Source organism: Gopherus evgoodei, chromosome 9, assembly GCF_007399415.2.
Source record: "Gopherus evgoodei ecotype Sinaloan lineage chromosome 9, rGopEvg1_v1.p, whole genome shotgun sequence".
Classification (NCBI taxonomy): domain Eukaryota; kingdom Metazoa; phylum Chordata; order Testudines; family Testudinidae; genus Gopherus; species Gopherus evgoodei.
Window position 1 is genome coordinate 4,101,199 of NC_044330.1, and position 27,998 is coordinate 4,129,196.

At 50.1% G+C, this 27,998-nt stretch overlaps 1 protein-coding gene across 3 annotated transcripts in view; it reads left to right on the plus strand.

Annotated features, from left to right (window-relative positions):
- Positions 1-27,998, plus strand: part of P3H2 (prolyl 3-hydroxylase 2) — a 120,828-nt gene that overhangs the window by 85,527 nt on the left and 7,303 nt on the right. For 2 of the 3 annotated variants that reach the window (XM_030576273.1, XM_030576274.1), the window contains exons 2-13: positions 3,855-4,001; positions 5,360-5,549; positions 11,442-11,573; positions 13,568-13,710; positions 14,787-14,876; positions 16,195-16,235; positions 17,585-17,679; positions 23,880-24,007; positions 25,168-25,263; positions 25,354-25,504; positions 25,899-26,016; positions 26,731-26,806. In XM_030576273.1, coding sequence (XP_030432133.1) covers positions 3,855-4,001; positions 5,360-5,549; positions 11,442-11,573; positions 13,568-13,710; positions 14,787-14,876; positions 16,195-16,235; positions 17,585-17,679; positions 23,880-24,007; positions 25,168-25,263; positions 25,354-25,504; positions 25,899-26,016; positions 26,731-26,806 — 1,407 coding nt within the window. Of the gene's footprint in view, positions 1-3,852; positions 4,002-5,359; positions 5,550-11,441; positions 11,574-13,567; positions 13,711-14,786; positions 14,877-16,194; positions 16,236-17,584; positions 17,680-23,879; positions 24,008-25,167; positions 25,264-25,353; positions 25,505-25,898; positions 26,017-26,730; positions 26,807-27,998 lie in introns of all 3 variants that reach the window. The other variant, XM_030576275.1, reaches the window with a different exon arrangement.

Sequence of the window (27,998 nt, forward strand, 5' to 3'; positions counted from 1 at the left end):
GGGGAGGGATCCAATGGGGGAAGGAGGGGGCGAGAGCCTGTGCATGGAAGCGGAGGGCAAAATTGTTTTTGTCCAGTGTCCCAACCGAACATTGGTCGGGACGCGGGACAAACAAACAAATATTGGGACAGTCCCGATAAAATCGGGACGTCTGGTCACCATAGCTGTGCGTGTCATCTGGCCAGCTGTTGCCAAGCCCTGTTACCACTAGGGTATGTCTACACAGCAAAGAAAAGCCCGGGGCTGGCCTGCGCCAGCTGACTCATGTGCGGGGCTCGGGCTGCTGGGCTGTTTCATTGCTGTGTAGACGCTGCGCGATGGGAGCCCCATGAGCCTGAGTCAGCTACCATGGGACAGCTACAGGGGCCTAGTTACTGCGTAAGCAGGCCAGTCTGACTACCTCTACCTCTACGCTACAGGCGAGGGGTGTGATTCCGCTGCTCGTGTGCACAGGCTCACGCCCGCTCTCATTGAGTGAGCACGAGTATAAATAGCCGTGCAGCAAGGGTTGCAGGAGCGGATGCCTGAAACTAGGCAAGGCACATGCGTACCCACCGGTTTCAGGCTCAGCTGTGCTTCTGCTGCAGCTCCCTGGTCTCCACCAGCTGCACGGCTCTCTATACTCGCGCTTGCTCAAGGAGAGTTCACGTATGTGTACACGAGCAGGGGGAATTGCACTCCTAGCTTGTCGTGCAGATGTAGCCTTAGTCCCAGACAGGGAAGGAAAAGCCACTGAGCACCAATTTATGGTGTTTGCCCTGCTCCCCGTAGAATGAGTTGCTGCTCTGTCCTCAGTAGACTCCAGGGGATCCCAGCGAGCTGGGATGGCTTTGGGTCCCCATGCTGAAGGGAGCCACAAGAAAAGAAGAACGAGGAGTCCTTGTGGCACCTTAGAGACTAACGCGTTTATTTGAGCATAAGCTTTCGTGGGCTACAGCCCACTTCATCAGGTGCACTTCATCAGCCCACAAAAGCTTATGCTCAAATAAATGCATTAGTCTCTAAGGTGCCGCAAGGACTCCTCATTCTTCTTTCAAATACAGACTAACGGCTGCTGCTCTGAGACAAGAAAAGAACTAGAGCCCCAGATAGACCCCCCTTCTAGGCAATTTCCGCATGGCTGTTGTGGGGTGACCTCGCCCCTCCCAAACTCCTGCTGACACCCTGGCCTCGTGGAGAGTCCTCTGCTGGATGCGAGGCCATGGGGGGCTAGTATCACAGATGCAGCTTCTGCGCTGAGCAGGGGAGATCTGCATGTGGAGGTGTCCTTCTGCCTTCAGGTTTCCCTGGGATGATCTAGGCTAATATTAAACATACCCTTTTCAGTTTGGGCCAGTGTTGTGCCTGCAGAGGATCAGTGTTTTGTGGGATTTCACAGCACAAGTTTGTTTTTCTTTCTTTTTTTGCATTTGGAACATAAAAACATGACTTTTCTTGCATGTTCATCGCTCAAGAGCGGGTTGACCATCGCTAGAAATGTGGCCAGTTTCCTAGTGGAACGTAGCACATTCCAGCTTGCCAATGGGCCTTTTTTCATTCAGTGTGAAGTTAAAGCATCGCAGATTCCCTCTCCCTCTAAGCAGTTCAGGTTTTGATTTCTTTTGTCAGGAGATGTGAAAATACGTTTTCAGTGCGAATGTCATGGCTGCGCTTTCACAAGCCTTTGATGCAAAACTAGCAATTCTGCCATAGGGCATAAACATTCTGCTCCGAGATGATGCCATGCTCATGCTACGTAGCGCGTCTGTTTCCCTCGCCCCTTTCTTCAGCGCATTGCGCCACTGCTAGCAGTATGGCTTGTTCCTCAGGGGCTGACTGGAATGTGCTGTAAATAGATGGAGGAAAGGGGTCAGAAATGTGCAAAAGCAGCAAGAGAGATACAGAGACAAGATTGTCCTGTGGTTAGGATACAAGGCTGGGAGCTTGGAGCTCTGCCACATTCTTCCTGCGTGGCCTTTGGCAAGTCACTTAGGCCCAGATCCGTAAAGGGGTTTAGGCACCTAACACCAATTGAAATCAGTGAAACTTAGATGCCTAATTCCTTTTATGAATCTGGGCCTTAACCTCTGCGTGTCTGCACTTCTCAGTGGATAAAATGTAGCTGCTGATACTCAGAGGAGAGTTCTCAGGGCAAACTCAATTAAGTTTCTGAGGTGTGGGGATATTAGTGAGGAGTGTCCATACGTAAAATGGTCACAATTTATTATTATTTCGGTTCCGTTGGTGAATGGGTTAGAAAGGATTGATAGATGTTAGACACAGGTAGTGCATGCAATAGAGGGGTACGAACACCTGTAGAAGATGCTATAAATTCCCATAGCCCATGTCATAAGCAACCTATAGACCAGACAGACATGCTGACAATTGCTTAACCATTTGTTGAAACATCTATCAGTCATGTATTAACCCTCCCTCAACTGTTGCTAAATGGAAGAGTAATATGAAGTGTGACCGGTCACACAAATCAAGTCCAGGCAGTGCAAGCTGGTCCAGCTGTGCGCTGGGCAGACGACTTGCTGCTGCAGGGCGTGCTACTTCATTGTAACCTACGTCTTGAACTATGGCCTAGACTGACAAAGCAGGCAACGAATGGAAGGACCCCCACGCCGATTATCTGGTCTGGGAATCTGAGCAGCAGATAGGAGCAAAGCAAACAAACCAGTGTGGTTTACCAGCACCCCACGGTGCTGTCCAAGTGGCACGCGGTTTGTGTTCGCAGCCGTACAGCACTTTACCCTCGGTCATGCTGTGCTGTGACACTCTGTGCGGCTTTGAACTGGCCAACCACCAGCGCGGGCTCTTACTCTCTTCCCGGGAGAGAATGACATCCTCTGGGAGCCGGCCAGGCTCTGTGGTCCCTCTGGCAGGAAGGCTGGCGTGCTAGATCTGCGTCAAACGGTTGTAATCGAGAATGAACTTCCCACATGTGCACAAGTGTGGTTGGAATCTGCTTCTTGGTGCCGTACGCAGGCAGGAGGCATTTCAGGGAGATAACGTCTGATCGTGGAGTCAGGGCTGTGCTCCTGGGAAATCCCTCCTCCTAACTCACTTCTCCCGAGGAGCCTGAAAACCGCACAGCCGGAGCCTGGCAGATGGGGGGCTGGGCCTGCTGCATAGAATGCTTCTTGGACAATCACACCAATCCCAGTGCAGGGCTTCCGTGGGGATTCGGGTCTGAGAGTTGAGAGAGGTCTAGAAAGGGAGGGGTGGCTGGTCTCTCTCTCTCATGTGGTCTCTCATGCTTCTCCCAAGACCCTCCCAGATTTCTTCCCCAAGTCCCTTAGGGTTTGCATTCCGTGCCGTGTCAGGGGGAAGTGGCAATGATGGTTTAGGCATATCCAGTCTCAGCACCAAGCTGTGTATTTACTGGCTCCAAACACCGGTTACTGCCATTCTTGCCTGCACTCACCTCTGAAGGAGCTGCTATCCCATAGGACACTTGGGGAAACTGAGTCACAGAGAAGCAAAGTGACTTACCCAAGTTCACGCAGGCAGGTGGGAACAGACTCGTGACTGCCCTGGACCAGGCTGGCTATGGCACTGAAATCACTTCCTTTGTTCTGCATGCTCAGTTTTTCCTTGATTTCACCCATCGCTCAATGTTTATCTTATTTGCTGCTGGTCCCTTCGCAGTCCCTGCTTTTGGCCATTGATGCACCCTTAGAACAGACAAAATGGCAGGATTTCCTCCCTGTCTTCAGCAGCAGCTGGTGGGTTGGGCCCAGATGCCCCCGGGCCGCCGAGCAGTGGCAGGTGACGAAAGAAATCTTGAGTGTGGTGCCTTCATACGGAGGGCGGGTCTGGCTTGTCTTAGCAGGGCACTTACCAGCTGGCTGCTTCTTCCCTTGTTTTAGCTGAACCAGCTGGAGGAGGCAGCAGATGCAGCTCACACCTTTTTCATGGCAAACCCTGAGCACATGGAAATGCAGCAGGACATTGAGAACTACAAAACCATGACAGGGAAGGTCCATCTGGTTGATCGAGAGGCCAAGCCACACATGGTGAGTTTGGAGAGAGATGGCTTCCCACTCAGTGGACAAGTATGTAAAATGTCAGTCAGCTTGGGGATGAGTTTTGGGCCTGGAGGAAGGTAACACGGGCTACTGGCCAAGCTCTGTTGGATGGCATTTACACTGCTGTGACATGAGCTCGTGGGAGCCTGCTAGAGGATATTGGCATGCGAGCCTTCTGCCGTGTCTGTGAGGCAGCGTTTGTCAATTTCCACCCCGTAGCATCTGCCTGGCTGCACCGTTACCTTGTGCATGGCCAAGAGGTAACCACAGGATCTCTGGGTTACATCAGTAAATGTAGACCTGATAGCATACTCATTTTGCATTCATTTACCCTTCCATACAGGCGTCTGTGCACCTGTATTTTCACTGTATTCCAGCCATGTGCATTTAGCCAGGGCACTTCTTCGCCCACCTGCTTTATCCATGTACAGCCAAGGCAATGCATCAAATGTGAAATTCCGAGGGCTAAGCCCTGGCTGGCAGTGGACATTCCAGTGTTCCCTGGTTGTGACGGTTCAACTGGGGAAGGAAATCTGTCCAAATTCCCTTTTCTTTTCTGATGTGTGTCCTCTTGGCGCTGACTGCACAGCCTCAGTTATACGTATGCCCGGTGACACAACACTCCAGCCTGTCCTCTCCTCAGAGGAGCTGCTGACTCACACGCTGACTGCTCTCAGTATCAGCCATGGCCTGGCTTGACGGACAGCTCAGTAAATGGCAGGCTTTGCGCACGTTGTGTAAATGGGTTTGCCCATCCTGGCTCTCACACATTTACGTGAGGCCAGATTCTGCAGACCACCTGAGATGCACCCTGCACGGGATGATCTGAGTGAGGTGGGAGTGACAAAGGGGTATTTAAGCCATCTTCGTTCCCTGCCTCCTCCAGCCCCAGGGCTGATCCAGAGCACAGATGTGTCTTTTCCCAGCCCTGCCACCAGTGCTAACGCTGGGCGAGGTACCAGCGTTCAGTCAGGTCCATGAGCATCCTAAGCTCAGTGAAGCCAATGGACAAACTCCCATTGACTCCATAAGGTCTTGGATTTGTCCATGTGTTACCTAGTGGTGCTCAGCTGGCCAAGCCAGCTTTACAACTGCTTTATGAAGCCACCAAAACGAACTCCAAAACTGGGCTCATCGCAGTCACTGGCTAATGATTTCATAGAGCTGGGGTGAATTTACACACAGGAGGTTCATTAAGCAAACATTACTGTCCATTCAGCATAATGTGCAGTTCTACCGGAGTCTCTTTTAGACCAATGTGCCATATGGGCTCTGATTTAGTCCCAGTGTTACAACACCTACTCTGCTTCCCAGCTGCCTAACGAACCTGCTGGGCTTCTTTGCAGGAGAACTACAGCACAGGGGTGAAGCACTATGATCAAGAAGAGTACGCTCTGGCCATCGAGTCCTTGGAGCGAGCCCTGCGGGGCTACTACACCGCGGATGTGGAGTGCCGGGTCATGTGCGAGGGGCCTCAGCGGTTCGAGGAGTACGAGTACTTGGAGTATAAAGCTGACCTCTACGAAGCAATTGCAGGTGAGGTCTCTAACCAGTCCCCAAGTCCCCTTGAGGCACAGGACGTGTATGTGCCTTGGCTCCTGGGGTGTTTTTAACAAGAAACTTCAACACCTTTGCTAAATTTGGCAAAGCAGCTTCCCTTTGATAACCGGCAGCGCTGAACCGTGAAGCCAGATGGGACCCAGGGATGCAGGGCCGGCGCCAGGCCCGAGCGCGCCAAGCGCATGCTTGGGGCGGCATGCCGCGGGGGGCACTCTGCCAGTTGCCAGGAGGACAGCAGGCGGCTCCGGTGGACCTCCTGCAGGGGTGCCTGTGGAGGGACCACTGGTCCCGCGGCTCCAGTGGAGCATCCGCAGGCACACCTGCGGGAGGTCCACCGGAGCCGTGGGACCAGCAGACCCTCAGCAGGGACACCTGCGGGAGGTCCACCGGAGCCGCGGGACCAACGAGTGGCAGAGCGCCCCCCGCGGCGTGCCGCCATGCTTGGGGCGGCGAAATGGCTAGAGCCGGCCCTGCAGGGACGACGCCTTTTAATCCTGAATCAGAAACAATCTCCTTTGGTGGGCTTGGAGCTGACGTTCAGAGGTGCTGAGCACCTGCAATTTTCACTGATTACTGTTAGTATTGTGGGTGCTCAGCACTTCTGAAAATCAGGTCCTCCACCTCCCTGCCTCCGTTTTTCCCTCTGCCAAATGGGGCATTAATGTTTGCCTTACTAGCATGCTGCATGGCCATGCACTAGCTAGCTATGTGGAAAGTGTTCGGAAGATGCTAAAGGGTCTAGAACAATATGCATAAGGACACAGGACTGAAGGAACCTCCTGGGTCATAGCTAGGGCCCTACCAAATTCATGGTCCATTTTGGTCATTTTCACGGTCATACAATTTTAAAAATAGTCAATGTCATGATTTCAGCTGTTTGAATCTGAAATTTCAGGTGTTGTAATTGTAGGGGTCCTGACCCAAAAAAGAGTTGGGGGGGAAGGGGGTTCGAAGGTTATTGTAGGGGGGTTGTGGTCCTGCTACCCATACTTCTGCACTGCTCCAGGCAATGGGCTGCCTTCAGAGCTGGGCAGCTGGAGAGCAGCAGCTGCTAGCCGGGATCCCAGCTCTGAAGGCAGAACCAGCAGCAGCGCAGAAGGAAGGATGGCATGGGATGGTATTGCCACCCTTACTTCTGCACTGCTGCCTTCAGAGCTGGGCCCTCGGTCAGCAGCCACCACTATCCAGCCACCCAGCTCTGAAGACAGCAGTGCAGAAGGAAGGGTGGCATGGTATGGTATTGCCACCCTTACTTCTGCACTGCTGCTGGCTGGGTGCTGCTGTCAAAGCTGGGCACCTGGCCAACAGCCGCCACGCTCTGGCTGCCCAGCTCTGAAGGCAGTGGAGAAGTGTGGGTGGCAATACTGCGACGCCCCTAAAATAACCTTGCGACCCCATCCTCCCCCCCCCCCCCCACAGCCTCCTCTTGGGTCAGGACTCCCAGTTTGAGAAACACTGCTCTCCCACCTGAAATCTGTGAAGTATAGGGTCGAAGCACAGAAAAGGCCAGATTTCATGAAGGGAGACCAGATTTCATGGTCCATGACGCGTTTTTCATGGCCATGAATTTGGTAGGGCCTCAGTCCGGTGCCGGCCATTGGAGGCAGCCCTTTCATATGACCTCATTCATAAACTTACCATGCTCCATCTTAAAACTAGCTCGGTTTCGTGCCCCCCGAATTCTGATTGGAAGGCTGTTCCTGAGCTTGTGCATGCAGGGGTCCAAGTTCGTCCCTGAAGTCCATGATGAGTCTGCATCTGAATTTCATGACTGGCCCCTGTCACTGTAACAGGCTGAATCAACCCCCCACCCCGCCCCCAAACGTCAGAAACCCAGATTCTGCCAGTTGTGCACTTGTTGACCTGCAGGGCCCTCTGGCATGCACCAAAGTCGGGCACACAGGAGCCTGGAGTTGGGATAATGTGTCAGGATAATGTGTTCACAACCCCATGAGTGATAGCAGCTAGACTTTGCCCTTCTGTAGCTCTTTCCAGCTGAGGGAGCTAAAAGCGTCGTGCAAACGTTGCATAGCACCATGGGGAGAGGAATTACCCCCCTATTTATAAAGAGGGGGAAACGGGGACACAGAGAGGAAGCAGCTTGCCCATGATCAATCAGCGAGTCATTGGCAGAGTCAAGACTGAAACACAGAATTCCTGGATCCCAGTCCTGTACTTTTACCCACATGACCATCCTACCTTCCATCTGCCTAGACTTCCTGAGTTGGGGAGGGCTGCACAGCTAGGTCCCAGGATGGGCAGGAATGATAAACAGGCCCAGCTCACCTCACCCCTTGTTTTCATCTGGGAGGGAGGGATTTTGTCAGGTCCTATTCTGAACAGCTGATTGTCTGAAAAGGCTGGGGACACTGACAAAAAAACTAGGATAGATGCTACGATAATGGGGAAGTAGGGATTAGAAACCCGTGTGGGCAAATGAACCCTGCCGCTATACTGTCCTTTGATATGCACGTGTGGCCTTGAGCAAGGCAGGGTTAAGTGGGAACCTTCTCTCCATAAACTGGATTGCCAGTAATTAGCAATAAGGGAAAGCAGAACAATAAATTTGAACCCAGGCTTCAGGAGTCCTATATCTGCAGTTGGTCTGTCAGCTCTGAGAGCTGATGCACGGTCTTTGGGGGATGGTTTTTCTGCTGCTGCTGTGGAAAATATTTCCATTCAAGTGCAGATTAATTTTTATCTGTGTCAAAACACATTTGCTAGAATGAAGTTGAGAGCCTAACTGAGACCAGTGAGACCAGAAACAATTAGTTCAACAAGAGGGAAGACTCTTTTTTGTCTGATGATTTATTGATTGATAGTTTTTTGAACAAGACAGCAAATTGTTTTTAATATTTAGTCATCCAAGAAAAAAAGAAGTTTTCAAAGGCTGGATCCGCAGGTAGATTACATACCTGTATGTCAGTTAAGGATGTCATGTTCCCTTTTCCCCCAATATAGATATGCGAGTACGTACCCTAGTGTAGATACAGTTATATTGGCATAAAGGTGTCGTCTTCTGCAATATCTTATTCCCCTTCCCATACAAGAATAAGCTATCCCAGTGTGGCTGTAGCCATACTAGGAAACTTGTAGTGCTTTAACTATTCCAACATAGTTAAAACGACACCAATATAATAAAAGTCCCACTTTTGTGTGCAGATAAGAGTCTCTGCGTGATGGGCTAATACCACTCTGCCATCCATCCTCTCAGGTTACCTATACCAAACCCTGGGCATCCATGCATGAGACCAGGAAAATCTGCAGCTCCTTCTCCCCCTGGAGCATGTTCCCAGAGACTAGCACTGCTGAGTTCCCACCTCCTTTCCAAACAGAGGGTTCTTTGCTGAGAGTCCCAAGGAGACACCCCTAGCATCAGTCAGCTTTGATCAGCCCCCTTTGGGGAGATCCTTTGGCAAAGCTGTGCGTGGGATTCATTCCCAGTGGGAAAAAGTCATGCTGGCATAGTGCATGTATGTTGCGCTTGCTGCTCTCGGTGGCTTTGCGCGCTGATGGAAATTGTTTGCGGGGGGGGAGAGGGATTGTTTGGGGAATTATCAGAGCAGCAACAGAGTCAGGTCTTACCAGGAGGATGAGGAGCGTTGCCATGGCATTAGTGAAGGGTGCCACACCCGGCGCTCTGGAGAGTGAAGCCCCGGAGCAGATAAAGTGTGGGCAATGCAGCCTCCTTCCACCTGCGCACTGTCAGTGTTTCTCACAATGGATGCGGAGGGACCTCCTCTAGACCAAGAAGATTCTTCCGTGTCCGTAGCCCACTGAGTGCTTGGCCTTCCTGCTTACTGGGGCCAGTGGTGCGAATGGTTTTTGTGATGCTGTCCACTGGGAACTTGGGAAGGAGCAAGAAACTCGCTTCCCAGAGGCCACTGAACAGCCATCAGATGGGAAAGGTTTTCAGTTCTCACTTAGATTTAACTCCATGGCCAGGAGGTGATAGAGTTTATAGCCCGTTACCAAGTCCCAGAGCCATCCAGCCACCCAGCTTGTCTGGAGCAGCAAGGCAAAATAATATAGATTCCCATTGCTGTTACTTGTCTTCCTACATACAACTGAGAGTGATACATTACAGGATGTCTTACTCCATAATTTACTGGCAGGTCTCTGGTTCCCAGACTCTTTATATTTAGTGGAAAGAAGGAATCCTGATGCTATTGAGAAAACAGTTTTAAGTTTCTCTAAAACAGTATTTCATTTCCTATCCTGAGCTATTTTGTAGTGCTGCTGTGGGCTGTTGTGATGCTGTCACTCTCCACCCCAGAGATGGCTGCATTTCAATGGCAGGTAATGATTCCTGCACTATAGCCTGTAAAATTTTGAAGGACACTTTGAGAGCATTGAGGGGAAGCAGTATATGTCAGTGATGATTGATATTAGGATCTGCTGCAAACCTTCAGATCTAGGATGCTCCCGATAGATTTAAAGTTTAGCTTCCCTCTCCCTCACTCGTTAGTGCACTGTTCTGGGTGTGTATGGAAAATCAAATGTCCACTCGCGCTAGCAGTTCTTTGAATCCTCAGAGCAAAACGAGGACTGTTTTGACTTTCCACTTGATTTCAATGCAAATTCCTAAAGCCGGCGTTCTGGCAGCTTGGGGGAGCACTCTGGTAGCAGAGCACATGTTTTATTTCAAACCCACGTTTGTTCCTTAAAGATTTTAATTGTATACAGAGACATAGCAAGCAAAGTCAATTTGTAAGTACATTGCAGAAAAGGTCCCAAAGTGGAATCAGATGGTCCGCTTTGGCTTATAAATGCTACAGATGACACAGCATGTGTACTGTATGCTTTCACCAGTTAGAAATCTTGTTTATGACAGATGCTTGCTAGTCCATTAAATTAAGCAGAGAAATTTGTTGTCTTTAAGAAGCAATGAACAGAGGTCTTCTGCCGAAAGTCTTCCCCCCCTAATATTAGCAGTACACATTCTGTCCAGTTTAGCTTGAATGGTTTGACTTGCAGCAGTGTTTAATCTCCGAATGTCACTCAGTTGGTATGTGTCCCATATTGTGCATTATGCTGTTGCGATAGAAAAAGAGTCAAAAATCCAGTTCTCAGAGTCTTTTGAAAGAGTTCTCCAACGGGAGTATATTTCATTGTCAGGGGATGAAATTGAAGACAGGCTGGGCATCAGTCAGAACTTTCTAATAGATCCTGTTACTTGGTAGATTAGTCTCCAAAAGGAAGCAGTGGAAACCTTGTTGCAAGACACATTTAAAAACAGATTGAATAGACCACTGGAGAATATGCAGTAGAGAGCAATCTTCCCCTATTCCTCACCTGATGGGTGAGGACTTCATAAGTTTTTCACATCTCAAGTTCCTTTAATCTCTTTCTTGGTATCCCTCAGCTTCATTTTAATCCTCAGTCTGACAACTTCAGCTAACTCCCGTTGCAAAGATCTCTCAAGAGGCCCATTGTACATCGAGGTAGCTTTGCTGTGGCTTTAGACAGAAGTAGTAGCTTTTCCAGTACAGTCTCTCCTCCCCACATGTGCAAAATTAACACCCTTGGAAATCAACATAGAGTAAAACATCAGACACCTGCATCCAAGTTGTGTCTGCAGAGTACGTGCTTGCAAGATCCTCAGTACCCGAGTTTAGTTATGGGTCTACGAGTATAGTTAGTCCCAGATATTGGGCATGGACAATGTGTTCCTGTAAATTGCTGAGCACCCTTATGCCCCACTGGCTTCTCAAGATATACACAGCAGCTTGCAGGATGGGGGCCCCTGTGTCTTTGATCTACTTGTGACATGAAAGTTGGTCTCCATAAACCCAACTGAGCTCGTCTCTCAAGAGCTGATCATCAGTCTTCTGAGCACAGACATTGTCTCATCTCTTTCCCTTGCAGATCACTACATGCAGATCCTGGTGTGTCAACATGAGTGTGTCAGAGAACTTGCCACCCGTCCCGGGCGTTTATCACCCATCGAGAACTATCTTCCCCTCCATTACGACTACTTGCAGTTTGCCTATTACAGAGGTAAAGCTGGGCTTCTCCATTTCTAGTAGCCCTTGCGTGGTTTTGTTACTCTTTGGGTTAGTGGAGACTGTTTGTTTTATTTGGGGATTTAAATATTCTCCTCTAGGGGTGTGCTATCCCAGCGTAATGGCACTGGCTAGCTTATGAGAAGAGACTCGAAGAGCTTGGCTTGTTTAGCCTAACCAAACGAAGGCTGAAGGGAGATCTTATTGCTCTCGATAAATGCATCGGAGGGATAAACACCAGTGAGGGAGAGGGTTTATTTAAGTTAAGTGCCAATGTGGACATAAGAACAAATGGAGATAAACTGGCCATCAGCAAGTTTAGGCTCAAAATTAGACAAAGGTTTCTAACCATCAGAGGAATGAAGTTCTGGAACAGCCTCCCAGGCGGAGCACTGGGGGCAGAAAAACTAACTGGCTTCAAGACTGAGCTTGAGAAATGTCTGGAGGGGAGGGGATGATGGGACTGCCTCCAATGGCATTTGGCCCATTGGTGGCAGCCAGTAACAAAAATCCTCAGCTGCTGGAGATGGGACAGTAGATGGGGAGGGCGCTGAGTTACTGCAGAGAATTATTTCCCAGGGATCTGCCTGATGGGTCTTTTTCCCACTTACTCAGGGTCTAACCAATCACCATATTTAGGGTCTGGAAAGAATTTTTCCCCAGGTCAGATTGACAGAGACCCTGGGGGCGGTTTTCACCTTCCTCTGCAGCCTGGGGTGTGGGTCACTTGCAGGTTTAAACTAGTGCAAATGGTGGATTCTCTGAAACTTGAAGTCTTTAAACCATAATTTGAGGGCTTCAGTGCCTCAGCCAGAGGTTAGGGGTCTATTACAGGAGTAGGTGAGGTTCTGTGGGCTGTATTGTGCAGGAGGTCGGACTAGAATAGATGATCATGGTGGTCCCATCTGACATTAGTCTATGAGAACCAGAAAATAAATCTGGTAAGAAACTGAGAGTGGAAAAGCCCTGAGTAATGTTACTCTCCAAGCTGAATGAAGTGCAAAGATTGAAGGGCCAGATTTTTAAAGGTATTTAGGTGCCTAAATAGGCACCAGGTAGGGGAGTTAGATGCCAGCGCGCTGTTGAAAATCCCACCATGGGCTTATCTGTGTATTTTTGCCCGTAAATAAGCTTTAAAAAGTCTGGCTGTAAGTGCTTTTTTAAAAAACAGCATCACCAGCCTCATTTTGCTCACAACCAATCACCACAAACTCATGAGATTGGCTTAACAATCACAAGATTCTTTTTTATTTATACATTTTGGGATCTTTCCATTGGCTTTCTGGTTTCTGAGCCTTTGGAGTTCATGTTTTTGAGCTTTTCGCTGCAATCACTAGGGCTATAAACTTATCTTTTAACGAAAGGTGAACTGAGAATCTCATGCAGTAACGTAAAATAAACACCAAAGATTGCGAGAGTCGCAACAAAACTGCGAGCATTGACAAGCCCATAAAAGTAATTACTTGCACTTGTTGTCAATAGTAAAATAACATGTAGGATAAGACAATGGTCTGTTTATTAAAAGCACCTGAGAAGGAAAAAATAAGTAAATTTGGCAATGCAACATGAAAATCCATAGATCATACTTCAAACTGGAAGGTTGCTCATTTCTCATATTGGCTGAATTCCATCCCCCTGATTTTCTCTCAGGGATTGTGGTCTGCGGCTGATTCCAAGTTTCTGTCCTAGCTCTGTTCCTGATTTGCTGGGTGGCCTTGGGAAAAGTTACATAACTTTTCTGTGCCTCAGTTTCCCTCTGTGTAAAATTGAGACAATAAGACAGGGTTATTGCAGAGGGCTGTGGTGGAGCTGATTCATAAATGTCTGTCATGAGCCCCATTGGGTGACTGTCTGTCTGAGTGAAAAGTCTCCTCATTCCGTCTCTGGCTGGCTTCTTTCTTTCCTCTGCACATGTCACACCTGAGTCCCTGGATCGGTCGTGCCATGTAGTCTCCATGCCATCTCCAACCTCCCTGTGCTCCCTTGCAGTGGGTGAGTACGTAAAAGCCCTGGAGTGTGCCAAGTCCTACCTCCTGTTCCACCCGGACGATGAAGCTGTCTTGGAGAATGCAGATTATTACAACAGCCTCTTGGAAGAGACTATGGACCCAGAGACCATCAAACCCAGAGAGGTGAGAATAGATGTGTTGAAATTACCCTGCACGGCACTGCAACTGAAGCTTTGTTTGGAAGTAGTTCAGTTGATGCAGCAATTTGGCAATCTCCTAGTACCGTCACCGATTTTGAGGAAAGGTTAAAGGATTAAGGGCCAGGTGGTTCTCTCGGTCACGTCGGTGTAAATCCAGATTAATGCCAGCAGCTGGTGTGACAGTTTTTAGCCAAATGGCAACCAAGCAGGGTGAATGTGATGCCCATGTATGTGTACAGACCAAGGAGGGAGAGGGTTTGTTTAGGAGGACAGGTGTAGGAGCAGTGTGATGAAATAGGGTAAGGAGCACGAGGAGAACTCCAGACAGTGACGGCTGTTAGTCAGCTGAGGAAGTGGTGAAAGCTGGTCTCATCGCTTGAGTCATTTAAAGCTAGACTGGGCAAAGCACTCCAAACTGTTCTGCAGAGAACTGCTTTGTAGTAGGTGGGGTGGGGATTAGCCTTGGGTCAGATGACGAAACAGGACTTATTGAGTCACCATGGGAGGAAATGTCTTTGTAGCGATAATTTTCCCATAGTGGGTACCTCTCCCATGCTGGAGAATGTTCCCGTCACAGCCCTGAGAGATGTGTCGTCCTGCCAGAGCTGGATGTGTCTTAGGTGCTTATCTGGCTCCCATTTGCCTAGTGCCTCATGCTCAGTAAGGAATTTTTCCTCACAACAGCCCTGTGCAGAAGGGCAGGGCTGTTATACCCGTGTGCAGAGGAGAAGGAGGGGTACAGAGAACTTGAGGCCTGGTCTACAGCTAAAGTTTAGATTGACCTAGCTCCTTTGCTTAGGGGTATGAAAAATTCACACCCCTAGAGACCGACCTAAACCTCAGCATAGATGCCATTTGGTCGATCGAAGGATTCTTCCTCGGTACTGCCTCTCGGGAGGAGGGGTTCCCTCTAGTGACGGAAAACCCCTCCCATCACTGCAACAAGCGTCTGCGCTTGTAGCCTTAGTGCTTTGCGTGAGGTCACCCAGGACTCCTGAATCGGAGGCTCACGCCCTGACCAGCCTAACGCTTCCTTCTCCCTTCCCTCGGCTGTTGCAGGAAGCTGCCAAGTTTCTGAGGCGTCATAAGCTGGAGTCTGACCTCTTGCAGATGGGAGCAACTGGCCTGGGGTTCATCTACACCGAGCCGGTAACGACATGTAGCTCTTCCTTGCCATTACAGTTTGTTAGTTCCAAACTTTGCTGCTTGGTTTCGGTCCGGGTTTCTGTCCCCATTAGCAAGGCCAAGTGTGTGAGGTGAGGGGTGATGTATTTCTCAGAGCAGTCTATCAATGTCCATTTAGGTCCAGAAGAATTTATTAGCCTGACAAGTCATACAGGTGTTACCGGTGTGTAAACGAGACAGACCCCACCTGATGGACCCCTGTCAGTGTAGTAGGTCGCTATCTCACATTCTTTAATATGGGCCCCTTTTCAATCTAGTTACAGGCCTTTTTGTGACCCTCACTGTGGTTTTGTCATCCATGAAGCACTCGATTAATGAATTAAACCTCCCAGCATTCTTGTCTACTAGGGAAGTCATGTTAGCCATGTTTTGCTGTTGGGGAAACTGAGGCAGGCACAGAGAGGTGAAGTAACTTGCCCAAGGGCACAAGAGAACGCCGTGGCAAAGCAGAGAATTGAACATGGACCCCAGACCAGTGTGTTTGCCTTTGGACCATCCTTTGTAAATAGCTGAAGTGATGAATTTGCAGATTAGAGAACATCCTGAATGTCACTGGACTGCGACAGCACGCCAAAGCCGTGCACCCGTGACTCCACCCATGTGGGAGTGCACGCAGATTCTTCGCTCCTTTCCCTTCTTCCTCATGCTTTCTTCAGGAGAACCAATGCTGCAGCTCTTACCTGGATTTCTGCCATTTGCTAACACTGTGACCTGTGCACCTTTCCCTAACGCGTGAGGGAGGAATGGCCCTGATAGAGATAGGAGGATCTGAACCCTCTCCTAGAAGTTTGAGAGTGGAGGTAGACTTCGTAGCATGGCTTGTCTCTGGAATACCTGGACTCTGAACACAGCTCGACTTGGGGAGTCCTCACGTTCAGAACCCAAAGACATCTTAGCCCCATCTCTAGGGTTTTGTGAGTGTGTCAGAGCTGCTAACATAGTCGGATGTGTTGCTTGCCTTTCCTGTGGAGATCAGCAAGATGCAACACAAGCACCACTGCATGCGTTTTGGGGTGTGTGTGTGTGTGTGTGTGTGTGTGTGTGTGTGTGTGTAAGAGAGACAGACCACTGCAGTCCCCGGAGAAGGCCAGAGAAAGGGTGTGTAACTTGCTCCCTGGGACATGCCAGCACAGACATCACCTGCACATTCCCAGAAACCCATTTTTTCTACATTCCCATCACCAGTGTTTAAAAACTCAAATGTTTTGTTTTTTCTCCTGAATTGTTTTCATGAGTCACTTTGGTTCTATGTAAAGAACCCGACTCCCTTCTCTCATTGCAGAGCTACTGGAGCAGCTCTGGCGCCCGTCAGGACGAGCACAGGTAAGTCACTGACCAAAGGCACAACCTTGTTTTCTGAATTTAGGGTTACGCAGGAATCAACACAAGGTTTTCAAATGGATGCTGCTGTGATCGAGAGAACAGTCTGTTTGCTGAAGAGAGCTGGAGCAGTACCTGGTGTTTCCAGGCCTGAACTCCAGATGTCCCAGCAAGCACAGTAACTCAGCAGAAACGATGAGTCCCTTTTCAATCTAGTTACAGACCTTTCTGTAGTACCCATCATGGTTTGTGTCTCACAAACATTAATGAATTAAACCTCCCAGCACCCTTATCTAGTAGGGAAATGGCATCAGCCAGGTTTTACTGATGGGGAAACTGAGGCACAGAATGCCCAAGTGATTAGACCAAGGCTACCCAACCAGCCAAGAGCTAGAACCCAGATCTCCTGAGCCCTAGTGCTGTGTGCGAGTGTGGAGAACATTCTGCTCTTCTTAGAACACGCGGTTCTGAGACGCTCTCATCTCATTCAAAGAATAGCACCTCACCTCTGTGCACCATGCTGGGCCATGGGCTCCGGACTCCTTCAGAGGGAGACCACCACCTGTGGAAGTGCTCATAGCCTTCCTGCAGCATGTAGGTGTTCCTGGGAGGTCTCTGTCATAAAGGTGGACCTAGTGTGTTTAGCTTGTGAGACCTGATGGGCACATGTATCTCTGCAATGCCTCTGGGTCACAGATGAACTCCATGGGTGAGGCAATGTGGCATGCACGGCTGCTGCCCATAAACCTAAGGAACCTACTCTGGGGAGCTTCAGTCTCTTTGGTGTGAATATGGCACCTTTCAAAAGCACAAAATATTACCCCAAAGGTTTGGGTTTGTTTGTTTTTTTTAAAAAAGGCAGTTCACATGGATTGTGCCCCATCAGCCCAGTGGCAATCCCGCTGTGCTGTTACAGGACAGCACTGGATATTTGAATTATTAAGCATGTCTGCCATGCTGTTCTTGCCCTCACGTGCTAGTTCCTGGTGGTACCAGTTTCAGGCCACCGGTTCCAATCTGGTCAAGATCATGCAACTAGCCTACAAACACTGAGGCCAACGTTTTCAAAAGTGACTCATGAGTTTAGGGGCCCAGACTCTGTAAAGATGTCCAATTTTCAGCAAGTGCAGAACCACGCCCTGCCAAGACAATTCAGGTCTCTTTTGTTTTTGAAGGTGTCTGAAGTTGGGCACCCCAAATGCCTACTCTGTTTTGAACATCGCCACCTTTCCTTTCCAATGTATTTATTTTACTGATTTTCTGACGGCTGCAAAAAAAAAAAAAAGCAGCATTCCCAGAATCTGAAACCCACTGAAAACTCATGGCTTTTCCTCTTGTCTCCTGCTCCTCAGAGTCCCCTCGGGTGTTAACAGTGAGCTGGCAGATGGTCCTGCCCTGTCTCTTGGAAAGAAACCTGCACCCAAAATGGATCGAGAGCTGCGGGAGGGTAAGTGTGCACAAAGGATCTCCATCCAATCCAAAGGTTTTCTGTGAGCAATGAAGACACATATTCTGTCAATACTGGGGATGAAGCCACCAAGTCACGTCCTGGTGTCAGCTGTGGGAGTCGCAGTTCTGTTTGGCACCATCACACAGAGTTGTAGCAAAGTGAGGGACCTGTTGATTTTGCTGTCGTGATGCCCCGCAATTAGGACCTAATTCAGCAAGCTGCTGAGCACTCTCCACTGAGCTCAGAATTTGGAGATAGGAGACTGGATTAGGTGCAGTTCCCGTGTTGTGATTGATACTGATCCTGTGCACCCTATACCCTTAGTGCTCTGTGGCGCCTTTCACCTTCCAAGCGTGGTCCGGCCGTTAATCCTCACACGATGCCTCGGGAAGGGAATATTTTCCCTGTCGCCCAAAGTCGCACACTGAGTGACCGTGAAGTATTAGACTTTTGGGGAATTCTTAGCCCCCACCCCTTGGCCTGTCCTCTGACTCCAGAAAGCACTGCATACTTCTTCTACTTGCTCGCAATTTCATATCTTGGCTTAGTTCAAGTTATTTCCTTCTAACGCCTGGTAGGCGCGTTATCTGCCAGTTTTCAGCTGGGTCAGTAATTGCTTCCCAACCAGAGAGAATAGCCATCAATTATTATACTAACAGCTGAGCTTTTCCCTAGGATGATTTTGAAATCAGGTGCCCTCTTGCCAAACTCCAAAGCCATTCCTTCACTACAAGGCAGCCTGACAGCAAGCCAGCCATAGCAGATCTCCGGTCTCCACTGCGGAGCTGGCTCCACCTTGCTTGGTGGGGAGAGAAAATCATGTCAAATATCAGGACCTCTGCTCTGCTCTTTGGATGGGGGAAGAGAGGGTTCCGCCCTGTGGCTGTCATTGTAACAAGATCTTGCAATGCCTCCTGGGTAATCCTGGCCAGTGCTCCCTTTGGAAATCATGGGCAGCAGTTGCAGTCAAAAAATGATGCAGAGCATGAATAACACTGTGACACCAACACTGGGGGAAACTACTGTTTGCACTTGCCAGGGCCACATCAGCTACTCGTTCAGATCAGCAGCAGCTGTGCCCAGTTTGCGCGCAATGGAGCATGTTGCGGCCACCGTCTTCTTTAATATCCAAGCACAACTCTCAGCAGCAACAAACCCTCGCTCCTGAGTTGAGTGTCCCGGCAGTCTTGGACCATGCTGCATGTCCCTCCGGGGGCTGCGTTTGGCCCACCTTCGCGGTAAGCACTCAGGATATTGCTCTTGCTCCCCGGCACAGCGCAGGCAGTGTCAGAAAGCCTGGTACTTGAGGGCTCTCAAGTAACCTACCTGGTACAAAACCTAATGGGGATTTTTTAGTCAAATCCTTTTTGGTTTGTTTTTTCTTTAATTTTTGTGGGAAATTTTCACTTTAGATGAAATTCTCCAAGTTTTCAGTAAAAAAAAACAAAAAAAAAAACCATGCACCAAAACTAAACGACTCAGTTTCTGTCTCCCCCCACCTTTTAATTTCCTTTTTATTTTCCCTGTTTCCAGTGGAAAAAGGGGAGGAGAAAAGGAGGAGAAAAGGGGGCATAAGGAGAAAGGATTGGTTTGTGTCTGGAAAAAGTCTGAAAAATCACTCTCCAAAAATTGGGGAAAATGGGTTTTATTTTTCATTGCTTTCAGAGATTTGCCCAGAAAACCCTTTGACAGACTCTGTCCAGGACACATTTGGGACCTCAGTCTTTCCTGTCCTGGCTTTGCATAGGCGTCATTTCATTGAACTCATTGGACTTGCCGCAGATTCCCACGTGTCATTTAGATCAGAATCTGGCCCCCATGGTGTCTAGATTGAGCCCAGGAAAATGCCAGTGACCTTGTTGCCCTGTTCCATTCCAGCTTGTTTTGACTCCTGTGCTGCCTTAGATAGTGGAGCCCCTCTTTTCATGAGCGTATAAAGTCTTGGGACACACTGGAGGCCAAACAAATCCGTGTGTGTGTGTGTGAGATGTTAGGTTTCCCCTTGATCCCGCTGCTGTTGTAACCACAGGCCCGGGAAGCTGGAGGAGCCTAGCCAAGTACATACCGAAGGTGTGATACAAGGATGCAGTGTTCGCACTACAGTTCCCAAGGCGGTGGCTGCAAGTTGGCTGGGTCAGCTCAGTGCAAACCTGCTGTAAGGAACCAAAACACATTTGTAAGGCCTTCTATTCCTTCAGGCTTTCTTGTTCTTTGAACTCGACCCACACTGGGCTCCTCTCTGCCAGGATAAACATCCCAATGTTGCAGGGTCAGCCCTGGCAGACGCCAAAGCCAGCCAGCGCATCATGAGCTTCTCCAGAAAATACTGCTCTTGAGGATGGGCTCCTAGAGCACCTGGAGTAAAGGGACCTCAGCTTCAGCTTCTCCACTCACTAAGCCACCTCCTGCCATCCTCGCTTCAGCCCCGGCCACATGGAACAGGCTCTCGGGATGCAAAGACCATATTTGTTTTGAGCTAAGGGTTCACCTGGCTTTGACGTTACAGGCAAACCTTGATTCACTCAAATTCAGATTTGAGCCTGGAGAGGGCACAAAGCAGGGCCGGGAAGGGATGAGGATTGCCGAAGTTAGCTGAACTCCCAGCGTTGGCATTATTCCAGAAGCTGCTGGTTTCATTACATGGTTTCCCCAGTCCTGAACATGATGCGGAGCTGCATTGCTGCAAAGCTTAGGGGCTCCGTGGGGCTCCGCAGGGAGACAGCTACTGGACTTTGCAGGAATGGAGCTGCTGGTTCTCCAAACAGCTGATCCTCAGAAGGTCTTGGTGTCTCTTCAGAATTTGAGTACTTGGGTTTTGCCTCCAAACTCTGATGCCAAACTCCTTTGGGTTGGCCGCCTCCATTTGTGCACAAAGCTGGCTAGAGGATGATTCAGAATGAATCTCGCAGCACATGTTAGCTGTCAGAACTAATATGGCTTCTTTTTATTTCTGGCTGCAAGATGATCTGTTGTAACCGTAACATACAGATGGCGTCTTTCGTGGCTTTCCCCAGCGGATGGCTGGAATTACAAAAATATCGCCAAAAATTAAAAGCCTCCCAAAGGGACAACCATTATAGCTCCATTCCTGAATGGTGTGGGGTGAGGATTAGCAATAAGATCAAGGGATTAGGAACAGAGCCTTTCACTGCTTGGGACCATTGGTCTGACTCGGCTCCGTGGAATGTGCATGGAAAACTCCCCGCTGATTTGTAGTCAGTAGATCAGGCCCCAAATCTTGTTCGCTTTACTCTCCGAAGGAGTCCTGTTCGCTTGGGTGAAGCCAACCGAACTGAGCCCTCGGTCAGCTGTTTGGTGGTTTATATGGGCCTGTCTGGGAAATATTGTAACCACTGGAATGCTTGGAGTTGGATGAGATGAGGATGACCAGGACAGATCCCTTTCAGCACTGGCTCTGCTGGTCTGGTTAAATTCAGAGGACTGCGAGTCAGAGCTCCTGGATTCCATTCCCAGTCGCGTGGGGCCAGTTAACCCCTTTGTGCCTGCGTTTGCCCATCCTCTAAGTAGTGATGATGCTGCTTCCCAGTGAGAGGCTCGGTGGATGTCTGTAAAGTGTTTGGAAGCCTCCACGTGAACAGTGCAAAGCCAGGGCAAATCCTTCGGTTTTGTGAAGACAATCTAGCCATGAGCAAAGCCGCTGGCCTGTAGAGCTCACCAGCACCACGCATGTGGGACCCAGCCCAGCGCAGGCACCAGGTAGATCAGCACCTACAAACAGAAGGAAAATGAAGTTTCATGTTTGCGACGTAGCAGTCAACCTCTTTTTCCTGGCTGGGGCACACAGCACATCCACGTCAGCTTGCTGGATATTTGTGGTTCACTTTTTAACAACTCCATCCTGGTTATTGAAGTTGATCTCCTGCCAGCAATGGGGAGCTACTGAAAGCAAATCCAGAAGGAAACAGGAACAAAAACATTCTTAGAGGTGCCCACTGTATCGTGTATGTATGAGAGATTAACCTGATCCAGGAAGTTCAGAGCCCAGTTGGCTAGCGCCCCGAGTGTGTGAGGTTTGGATCCAGGGCTCTCTTTCTGATGTGTGCGTGTTTATAATAAATATTATCATCGAGCAACAAAACAGACTGTGAGGGATGCTGCCTGTCCAAGAAACCTAAATCTTCTTTGCAGATCATTCCTTGGCAAGCGATGGGATCTCGACTCACTATCGTGTCCCCTCCATTGGCCTGGAGCCCTTCCAAAACAGCAATGTGCTGCAGTTGACAAAGAGGAGGATTTAATAGAAATGTTCCATCGTGCCACATTTTGAGAGAAGTGCTGTGCTGCCGCTGCCTGCTATTTATTGCTGCTTTCCAACAGCAGTTCTGTTTCCCGTGGCTCCAAAGCATTTCACCTTCCCCCTCAGAGAAACATCTGGTTAAGGGTTTAATCTTCAAAACACACAGACTTTGTTTTCATTGTCTTGTTTTTCTGTTCAGATGAGGGTGGCCTCATCCCAAGTCTGTGCGCAGGAGAGAGAGCGTGTGAGTCAAATAACTAATCACTTCCCCCTCCCTGCAAGGTACGCGTCCAATTCACCAACTGCTGGTATTTATTATTATTTATTTGTATTCCCTCAGGAGCTAGGGGCTGTACAGACGCAGGCCAAAAAGCCTGTCCTGGCCCCAATCTGCAGTATGGAACGCTGGCCCAAGGCAGACTGGTGCCAAGTGAAGACTGCAGTATCTCCATGCTATCAGGACAGTACATTGCCTGGTATATTTCGAGAGAACCTCAAAACCAACCCAAGATATCCCCCATTGTGAACAGATACGAATTGATTATGTAAAATCCTTCCACAAAAAGGGGGTCTTGGCTGGAATCTCCAGGGAATACCACAGGAAACCGCTGTGTGCATCCCCTTGCCCAGGAAAACATGCAATGTCTCTTCAGCTGGTGTTTGACAGCTTTCCTGTAGTCAAAGTGTACTGCAGCACAGTGACATCCTGCTGAGTCGCAGCAGGCTTGCGTACAACTGCAGCGCCAGGACACCGTAATGAAGTTTTGCTGGCCTGAAATAATTTTAGTGCCCTTATGAGCTTGCAGGCCTGGAAAATGCCCCAGAGCATAATGGGAGAGGGAGGTGCAGGCCTGCCTTCATAGAGCGAATCCTAGCCAAGGGCTCCGCTAGCAACAGATATGACTCCTCTGTCAGGACAATTTGAGTGGCATTGTGACCTTGTGTGCCAGGTTGCAATGCTGCTCACTGCAGTTTGGCCCAGCCACCTCTCTGGCATGACAGAAGAGCGGCCGGGCCAAATTGGCTGCTGTAGGCAGGGGAGGAGGTGGCTGAACATTGGTGTTTTGAGCTGCCTGTGATCACAGTAGTCACCTGTCTGCCTCCAGCCCTTCCCAGGGCCTTTAGGAATGACCCCTCCAGTAACAGGATCTTAGGATGAGGAATGATTTTCAATGGGCTAGCCCCTGGAGGCCCCGTTTGGGAAGCCAGACCCTGTCATGTGAGCTGCTGCACGTTCATCCTGAGATGGTGTCTGCGCCAAGGAGCTTAGAACATAGAAAACGAGAGACGAGAAGGATTTAGGAAACTGGTGGGGGGACACTGGAGAGGTGAGGCTACTGCGAGTAGCAGAGAACTGCCACTTCCACAGCTTCCTGGTCTCCCAGGAGCCCTGCGTGGGGTGGGAGTGGGCGGGCGGATCCACTCTGTGACTGCAGGTTAGCCTTCAACGAGAGCTCCTGTCAGCAGCATCAGGCAGGTATAATGCCACTCGCTCCCAGCAGCCACAGAGTGAAAAGAAGACCAAAAAATGCTGGTGACTATTCCAGCAGCCAGTGCCTTGAGCCAAATACGAAAAGGCTCGTACAGAACGAAGGCAGTGGAAATGTAGGGTCGATGTAAAATAGGAATTGATTCTATTGGCTGCTCTGCAAAAAAGCCAGTTAGCTGGTGTCCAGGCTCTGCTGCGTCTCCGTGCAGCGTTTTAGAGTCTGGCCCGTGCGTTGCCAAAGAGCCTGATGAGAAAGTGGGAATCTCTGGCACTCTCCCAGTGAGTGGATTTCACCTCTGTGTCTTTGTATTGACACCAGGCCAGATCCTGCTCTCCGCTACACGGCTGTGAAGCCAGGGTGACCTCCGCTGGCCGGGTGCCTCCCTGTGACTGACAAGCCAGTGCAGAGGTGTCATGTTCAGGGTTGTTTGGTATCGGTCTTTCCCTTAGGGGGTTCTCTGCTCTACAGCGATGTGCAGTTCATCTATAACTCCCAGCAGCTGAACGGCACGCAGCGAGTGCTACTGGATAACGTCATCTCGGAGGAGGAATGCCAGGAGCTGCGCAGAGTGGCCAATGTGAGTATCTGTAGTGCCAGGCAGTGGGGTGGAGGGGCGGGGAGGAGGGGTTGCAGGGGAGCCACATGGGCAGAGGGTCTGGGCTAGGGAGCCATGTGGAGAGGGTGTAATTGTCTGGTTTTTGCCTAACTGCACAAGCCTCCAGCACATACAAACTCCAAATTCCAGCCTCCCACACGCACGTAACCACTAACAAGGTCTCTGGGAGTTTCATGTGTGATCCAGGGTCAGAGCTTGGCTTCTGCAACAGAACAATGTGATCCGTGCACTAGGGGAGCATCTCATACGGCCGTCTGCAATCTTCTGGCCCGTGCTGCAGTGCCAGTAGACACCAGCTGAGGATCTGACCCACTGTGTTTGCCAGTTAGGGAATAGCCCACCCCTAAATAATCCCTTTGCCTGTGTTCCAGGTAGCCTCTGAAGGGAGTTGAATCATCTTATTCACTTTTCCCTGAGGGGTGCAGTTTGTTTACTTTTTACATTTCACTCAGAGGGGACAGCGATAGCAGTGGGCCATTTTTGTTAGCTCTCTGTCATTTTTCTCCCTGATTCTCTCTGCACACAGGGCCGTAAGCTTTGGGTTCAACAAGACTTTGGCGAGGAACCTTGAATCCCGCTGTAAATACTTTCATTTAAAAAAAAAAATGGGTAACCTTTAAGGACAGTTCATGAGTTTTGAGGATAATTTTCCATTTTTCTTCTTCAGCAAAATTTGAGCTGTGTTCTCGAACAATACTACCCAGCTTTACATAATGCTTCCAACCCATAGATCTCCAACAACTTTGCATAGGAGATAAGGACCATTATCCCCATTTTAGAGAGGGGGAAACTGAGGCACTGTGGTGGAGCCGCTTGTCCGAAAGCAAAGTAGTAGCTGAGCTAAAAACAAAGCCCTGCACTCCTGAATCTCTCTGGCTTGTCACAGAGCCATGGTGGCTCAACTGTCATCTCAACCAGTAACGATGTTGCAGTCGGCCCTTAGCCATTGCCATTAACGGTGACCGAAGCAGAAGGGAACTCACCTAATTCCGTCAGTATTTCTTATTGGTGAGGGTTGGATATTTTGGGTGAGGAGAGCAGGATAAACCTGATTTGGGGGTTTCTGCTCAGGACAACCGATGTTCCTGCCCTTTGACCTCTGCTTATGTCATTTCTTCCAGGGGATCATGCTGGCTGGAGATGGCTATCGCGGGAAAAGCTCACCACACACCCCCAACGAGAAGTTTGAAGGGGCCACCGTCCTCAAAGCTCTCAAGGTGCGATTTGCCCCTCTCCCCGCGGCTCGGGGGTTGCTCTGCTGCCCTCTGGGTGGCCGGTGCTCACTCTAATGTGTGATTGCCCTGCAGTTCGGCTACGAGGGGCGCGTCCCGCTCAAGAGCGCCCGCCTGTTCTACGACGTCAGCGAGAAGGCCCGCAGGATCGTGGAGTCCTACTTCCGGCTGAACTCCACCCTCTACTTCTCCTACACGCACATGGTGTGCCGCACTGCCCTGCCTGGTAAGGGGGGCAGGGGCCGGCCTTGCGGCTCAGTGCTAAAGGAACAGTCGGGAGGGACGGAGGGAGCGACGCTGTTTGTACTGTCTTCTGCCTGGAGGAAGCCACCCGTAGGGGGCATGAGTTTGTTCGTTCTTTCGCACTTCATCTCTCCTCTTCTGCCTCTCCTCCTTCCCCTCTCTGTCTCAGTGCCCCCGCTTGCTCTCCATCACCCCAGATTGGTGTGTCTGTTCCGTCTGACCCATGGTGTTTCCCACCTTGCTGCAGTGGGCGCAAGGCAGGTGTCAGTTCTGTGTCTCCGGGCTCCTCGGATTCCCCCTCTTCGCCGGCGGTCTTTGCATTTTTGCTGGTCACGCCCATCTCACCTCTTCCTCTCCCCCCTCATGGTACTGCCTAGGCCAGCAGGAGAAAAGGAATGACCTGAGCCATCCCATCCATGCCGACAACTGCCTGCTGGATCCTGAGGCCAGCGAGTGCTGGAAGGAGCCCCCGGCCTACACCTTCCGGGATTACAGGTAGGAACGCGGGGCTGAGATGCCGTGTGCCAGATGCCAGGTGCCAGGCCAGGGGAAACAGACGGGGCATGTTCCCTGCTGGGCCCCAGGTCAGTGGGGCGTGACCACAAGAGCCCGCTTTGGCTCCGATGCCTGGTAAAGTTAGGCTGCCGAAGAGCAGGTAAATCCCAGGCAGTGATGGGCTGAGGAGGCAGGCTCTGGATTCATGGTATGGTCGTAGTTCTAGGAGGAATTGGGGCCAAGGTCCAGGTAGCGGTTGGCGGCGGCAGCCTGATGGTGTTCTAGGCTGTTTCACCGGACAGGGCAGCCGCCTCATAAGGCTAGCCAGTCTGGGGAGATGGTCAGCACACCCATGCCAGGACGGACGGAAGTGTATCCCTGCTGGGCTTAGATACAACCCACAGGGGAGATTATCCATCCTCACCCCCATCTCCATCCCCCACATATCTGCCCCTGCTGGCACCCACAGGACAGGTGGGACTCGAACTCCTGAAATACTGTGGGCTCAGCCACCTCCCATTGACGTCAGTGGGAGCCTTTCCCCTGACTTTCCCGGCAGGCGGAGTGGGCCCTGGGAGAGTGGTGAGCATTCTTCTTCCCACTGACCCACGGGCCTGATGTGCTGTGGCAAATCCTGTGTTTATTAATATCTGCTGTGTGCTCCCCCCCGGGCAGCCAGCCAGCCTCACCAGGATCTCATCATTCTTCCCCCAGTGCCCTTCTGTACATGAACACAGATTTCGAAGGTGGGGAGTTTATATTCACTGAGATGGATGCCAAAACTGTCACTGTAAGTAAACTGCCTTGGCAGGCAAAGCTGATGTCAGTGGAATGGCTGAGGAGATCTATGTTGTTTTCCTTCCTAGTCCATTCCTCCAGAGTGCCAGGTTTTGTTATCATAGAATATCAGGGTTGGAAGGGACCTCAGGAGGTATCTAGTCCAACCCTCTGCTCAGAGCAGGACAAATCCCCAGATAGTTGCTTGTTTGGGTTTGTTTTTTTTTACCCCAGTTCCTTAAATGGCCCCCTCAAGGATTGAACTCACAACCCTGGGTTTAGCAGGCCAATGCTCAAACCACTGAGCTACAGGAGGCCCCATGGGAGTTCCTGAACCGGAGGCTGGTCCCACCTATCTTGTCTCACAAGTTTCCAACATTATGAACTGCCCGTGGTACACGGGACTTTGGTCCAACTCTTCAAAAGTATTTAGGAGTTCGATGGGAGTTCGGCACCTGAATACCCTTTTGTGGGATCGGGACCTTAGAGTTCTTGTTCCCTCGCTTAAAGCTGAGCAGAGCAGTAAACAGAGCTGCTCTGCTGCTTTTTCCCATCGGCCAGCGTTTTATGGCAGAGGAGTTATACAAAATGCATGGTCTGATGATGCTGCTGCTATTCAGCAGTGCTTTCCATCAGGAGATCTCGAAGCACTTGAGAAATGTTAGCTAAGTCTCATGCCTTGGTGAGGAGGATTGCGATAGTGATTACCCCAGTTTACAGACAGAGAAACCGAGGCACAGAGAGGTGATGCAGCTTGCCCAAGGCTGTGCACCTGGTTAGCATCAAGGCTAAAAAGAGAACCCAGGTGTCCTGACAAACAGCCTCCTTCTTTGGCCACTCTGTGGTGGTATAGAGGGAACCTGTTCATGTGGCAGCACAAATGTCAAGCTGCTAACTCTGTTCAGTGGGACGTGTTCACATAGCTCTTCCGCCCGCTGCTGGCGTGTGTCAGCCGAGCAGGGATTGGAAGAGCCACTTGGGAAGATGCTTGTTAACTTGCCTTCCAAGCTGAGTCACCCAAAGAGACAAGGCGAGTGCAGGAAAGATACACGCTGCTGGTGCTGAATGAAACTGACCCTGCTCTTCTTGGAGGCAATGGAAAAACACCCAGTGAGTTCAGTGGCAGCAGGATTGGGCCCTCAGGAGTGAAAAGGGTAACACACCCTGGGATCCAATAAAGGGCCACAGCTGGTGCCATGTACAGC